Source organism: Triticum aestivum, unplaced genomic scaffold (genome assembly GCF_018294505.1).
Source record: "Triticum aestivum cultivar Chinese Spring unplaced genomic scaffold, IWGSC CS RefSeq v2.1 scaffold42572-4, whole genome shotgun sequence".
Taxonomy (NCBI): domain Eukaryota; kingdom Viridiplantae; phylum Streptophyta; class Magnoliopsida; order Poales; family Poaceae; genus Triticum; species Triticum aestivum.
The window spans coordinates 38,107-42,335 of NW_025228664.1; the positions used below are offsets into that span (position 1 = coordinate 38,107).

Here is a 4,229-nt window from a genome sequence, read left to right on the forward strand (position 1 = left end):
CATCCGTGTAAACCGCTCCCTCCCATCGCTTTTGGCGTGATGTCGAGCGCCCTGAGTGGAGTGGTAAGATGCAGAGCAAAGAATCCTTTTTCTTGGTTGTTCATTTCTGCAGGGTAACGGAACGGGACATGCTTTTTTCCTTGGGGATGTGAGCATGTGAGTTTTGCTCATCGTGCATCCAGTCGTCTTGTAACCGGTTACACCACGCTCATCACCCTCCGGCTGAACATCGTCGCTCACCATCACCGTCGCCTCGTCGCCCGGCCTGAATAATGCACCCGTGAGCGAGCAGCACCCTCCAGACTTGCAAGTCTGGCCGGCAAGGAACCACGCTCACCGAGCAGGTCCGGTGAGGGACAGACCACCCGCGGCGCTTTGTGTCGGACACCCTGAGCTTCTAAAGTTTGGGTTATGCAGAGTGACAGCAGACACTAACCTGAGGACCGCCCCTGTTTGTTTCATCCCTGCTTTACAGGCCACTGGGTTTCGCAATTTCTCGTATCCAATAAAACGAGACACTGATATTTGTCAGTGTAATCAAGGTTCAGACAATTACCTAGTTGCTGAGTCAAGGAGGCCAAACAGCTACCTCATTTCTGACTCCAGCTCCAGGACTAATAACCAATCAAGAAACAACCTCTTACGAATTATACGAGAGACTGAATCACATTTTCTTTGTCAAGGGAGCAGATAACAAATATCTACTCGATATCTACTGTACTGCGGATGGTAACATACAAATATCCCCGCACTTTGACTTCGTATATCTTCTTTGAATGCGTTTGCGATTTCATCATTCATTCAGGGAACGTACTGGCACTGGCGGAGCTACATGTGTTCCTGCAGGGGCCATGCCCCCCCAACCTGAATAAAATGTCTGAAGGAATTTTTCTTGGAAGTGCTTAATTAGAAAAGGTATAGTTTTTGGCCCCCTCAAGATTGTTGTATTTGCCTTTCGCCCCTCCAACGTTTCTTCTCTAGCTCCGCCACTGCGTACTGGAGTACACTTATTTCTTTTCTACAGCATCACTTTCTTATCTTCCTTCGCAGCAAGGGCCACCCAAGTAGGAAAGAACGGCAGCTGGCGGGAATGGCTACCCTCTGGACAGAACGGCTTGGAAATTTGAAAATCTGCCAAATACTATGATGTAAAGCAAGTCAACATGTTAAATTGAGCAAAAAACAAAAATTACGAGTGAAAGGAAATCTAGATGTTTCTTCGAAAAATATCATCAACAAAGTGAAGGGCAGGAAACGAAGATGTGGTACTACCGATGATGGAATGCGTTCTAAGTGCAGAGTTAATAGGAATACATACATGGCAGGGTGCATACCTTTTTGTTCTATGTGAGCAAGCTTTGTCTTGTTCTCCTCTGCTTCACGCCACTGCTTTAAGTTAGTGCGAAAGTAAATTGCTAATTCTTGGAGATTTGTGAGCTGTTGTATGCTGTTTGGCAAAGTCATTATGGCAGAGCAGTTCAAAATTACCAGTTTCTTGAGAGAGGTAAGTTCTCGTAACACCACAACGGCAGCTGTCTCAAGCTACAACACTCTTGTAGTGTTAATGATTGTAGTTGTTTCAGTCGCCTCGTGTTATTGAGCAATTCCTCTAGCTCCTCGTGCTAAGCTATCTCTAGTTTCTCAAGAGATGTCAACTCGCCTACCCATTCTGGCAGTTTTGATTGGGCTGAGAACTCCAGTGTCAGTGATTTGAGGGCCTGAAGCGCCCAGGTGATATTACCACATACTGAAATTTTAAAATGTATAAAAACAGACGATCAAGTTGTTGCCCGCACAATTTGCATGGGTAACTCTGCTTGTTACACTAAAGATGGATTTGACAGTGTAAGGTTCATACTATTACCTGCTTGCAGAGTCAAGAAAGCCAAACAGCTAGCTCTCTGCCTCTAGAACTAATAACCAAACGAGAAGCACCCCGTACGAGACTGGATCACATTTTCACTGTAAGGGGAGCAAATGACAAAGTAGCACGATATCTACTGCCCAAGGTAACATACAAATATTTCCTCTGAGATTTTATATTTCAGGGCACATACCGGAGTACGTCAGAACTGCGGTGTCATGATTACTATGGAGTTTTGATTCAGATGGACATGAGGTCAACCGACCCAATCAAGCGGCCTGAATGGCTAAATCCTGATTCACGCCTCTGCTTTCTATTCTCCATTATCACTTTCTTATCATTGTTTGCAGCAAGGCCACCAGAATGGGAAAGAGCGGCGGCTGGAGGTGGCGGGAATGGCTTCCCTCATCGGGGAAAGATACAAAGAGATGATACTCTGCCAAACATACAATAAAGGAAGTCAATATCGTCGTTTGGGCAAAAAAAAGTAGATGGAATTACGAGGCACATGACATGGAAAAGCTAGGTGTTTCTTAAAAGAAAAACCATCGAAGATGCGAGAGCAGAAAAAGAGGATGTGGTACTACCGATGAACAAGATACACTGCGAGTGCAAAGTCAATATAGGAATACCTATATAGCATGGTAGGGCACATACATACCGTTTGTTCTATATGAGCAAGCATCGTCTTGTTCTCCTCTGCTTCACACCACTGCTCTAAGTTAGGGCAGTCGACAATTTCTAATTCTTGGAGATTTATGAGCTGTTGTAAGATATCTGGCAATGTCGTGATAGCATTGCAACCAAAAATTGCAAGTTTTTTGAGAGAGGTGAGTTCTCCTAACCATAGTGGCAGACGTTCCAAGCTACAACAGGCATCCAGTGTCAATGATTGTAGCTGTTTCAGTCGCCTCATGTTATCGGGCAATTCCTCTAGCTCCTTGTTGTACACTATCGCTAGTTTCTCAAGAGATGTCAACTCACCTAACCATTCCGGCAGTTTTGATTGGGCAGAGAACTGCAGTGTCAGTGATTTGAGGGCCTGGAGCGCCCAGGTGATCTCTGGTGTGCTTGTCAAATCATTGCAACATTGGATGTCCAAATCACTGCGGGCAGGTAGATGGTGAAGCAATGCCCACTGGCGCAGAGGCACCTTGCTGCTTTCAACTGCCAGATTAGTAGATACTCCTACTGGAGAAGATGAGGAAGCACCATTGTGTGACACGCTTTCGGCCCATGATATGAGCAAATTATCACTTTCCATTATACTCCAAGATGCAGCTCTAGGAAGGTGTGGTGTTATCCTCAACTTGGGGCAAAAATGTATATTCACTTTCTCAAGCTTACGGAACATGAGCTCATCCTCACCAATAGAGAGTGTCGTGTTCCATTCTTCCAGGCTTTCCATGCGTTTCAGAGTAAGCACCCGGAGGTTTGGTGGTAGTTGGGCGAGGGGTGGAAAACTGTTGCAGTTGGGCAAATCAAACATCTCCATTCGGACAACATTAGGGAGATAATTGCCAATACTCATTAGCCAGTCTGGAAAGCTGACACTACTATAACCACATATCACAAACCTCTTCAAAGTGGTTGGTGGCACTAGCTCCCTCAACAACTCCATGTCATCCACAGATCTCTTAGCTTGTGGGTCCCAGATTAATTTCAGTTCTCCAATCCTCTGTTTCTCACTCAGCTTTATATTGCGTGCCTCTTCTCGGAACTTTACATTTTCAAGTTTCTCAATTTTTAGCTCATCCGGATTTATATGCTCAAGCAAGCCAAGGTTGGTGTTACATTTACTGTCATCTGCAGTTACAGAAAATGTTGGCAACAATAAGCCAAAAAGGCTTCGAGGGTCCATTTTAGCCACACATTCTGGAAGCCTGGCAACTTGCCTGCACTTGTCAAGGACTAGTTTCCTGAGGCAACGAGCACTCTCTGGTATACTTATAAGATAACCATTACAAGACAGATCCAGGTGCTCCATATAAGGAAGGGTGCAAATATGGTCAATAAAACTCTCGGTTTGATCTATTGACGAGCCGTCAAAGAAGATATGATGCATGCAGTCTGATAGATTCAGATAGCGGAGCTCACTGAGATTGCCGATGACTTCGGGCAATCCTCCGAGATTTTTACATTTTGATAATCCCAAATGTTGGAGTTTGGTAAGGCCGGCCAAAGATCCAGGTATTCCTAAAACACCAGGACTGTATGAAAAGTCCAGATATACCAACTCTTTGAGCCTCACAAACGAATGTGGGAGTTCTTTCAGACTCCAACAACTTGATAAGTCAAGATGCATCAGACCTTCCATTTCACCAATTGACTCTGGCAATGCTGACAAGTTCTGACAATGTTGAAG

The 4,229-nt window shown here is 44.9% G+C and overlaps 1 protein-coding gene across 8 annotated transcripts; it reads right to left on the minus strand.

Annotated features, from left to right (window-relative positions):
• Positions 1-618: 618 nt before the first annotated feature.
• Positions 619-4,229, minus strand: LOC123174545 (putative disease resistance protein RGA1; the record flags this gene model as incomplete). 8 transcript variants are annotated; one of them, XM_044590055.1, is given in 5 exon segments in its annotated part: positions 619-1,141; positions 1,335-1,747; positions 1,865-1,946; positions 2,058-2,300; positions 2,526-4,229. In XM_044590055.1, coding segments are annotated over 2 exon segments (1,803 nt in total), but the record flags the coding sequence as incomplete, so codon positions are not given.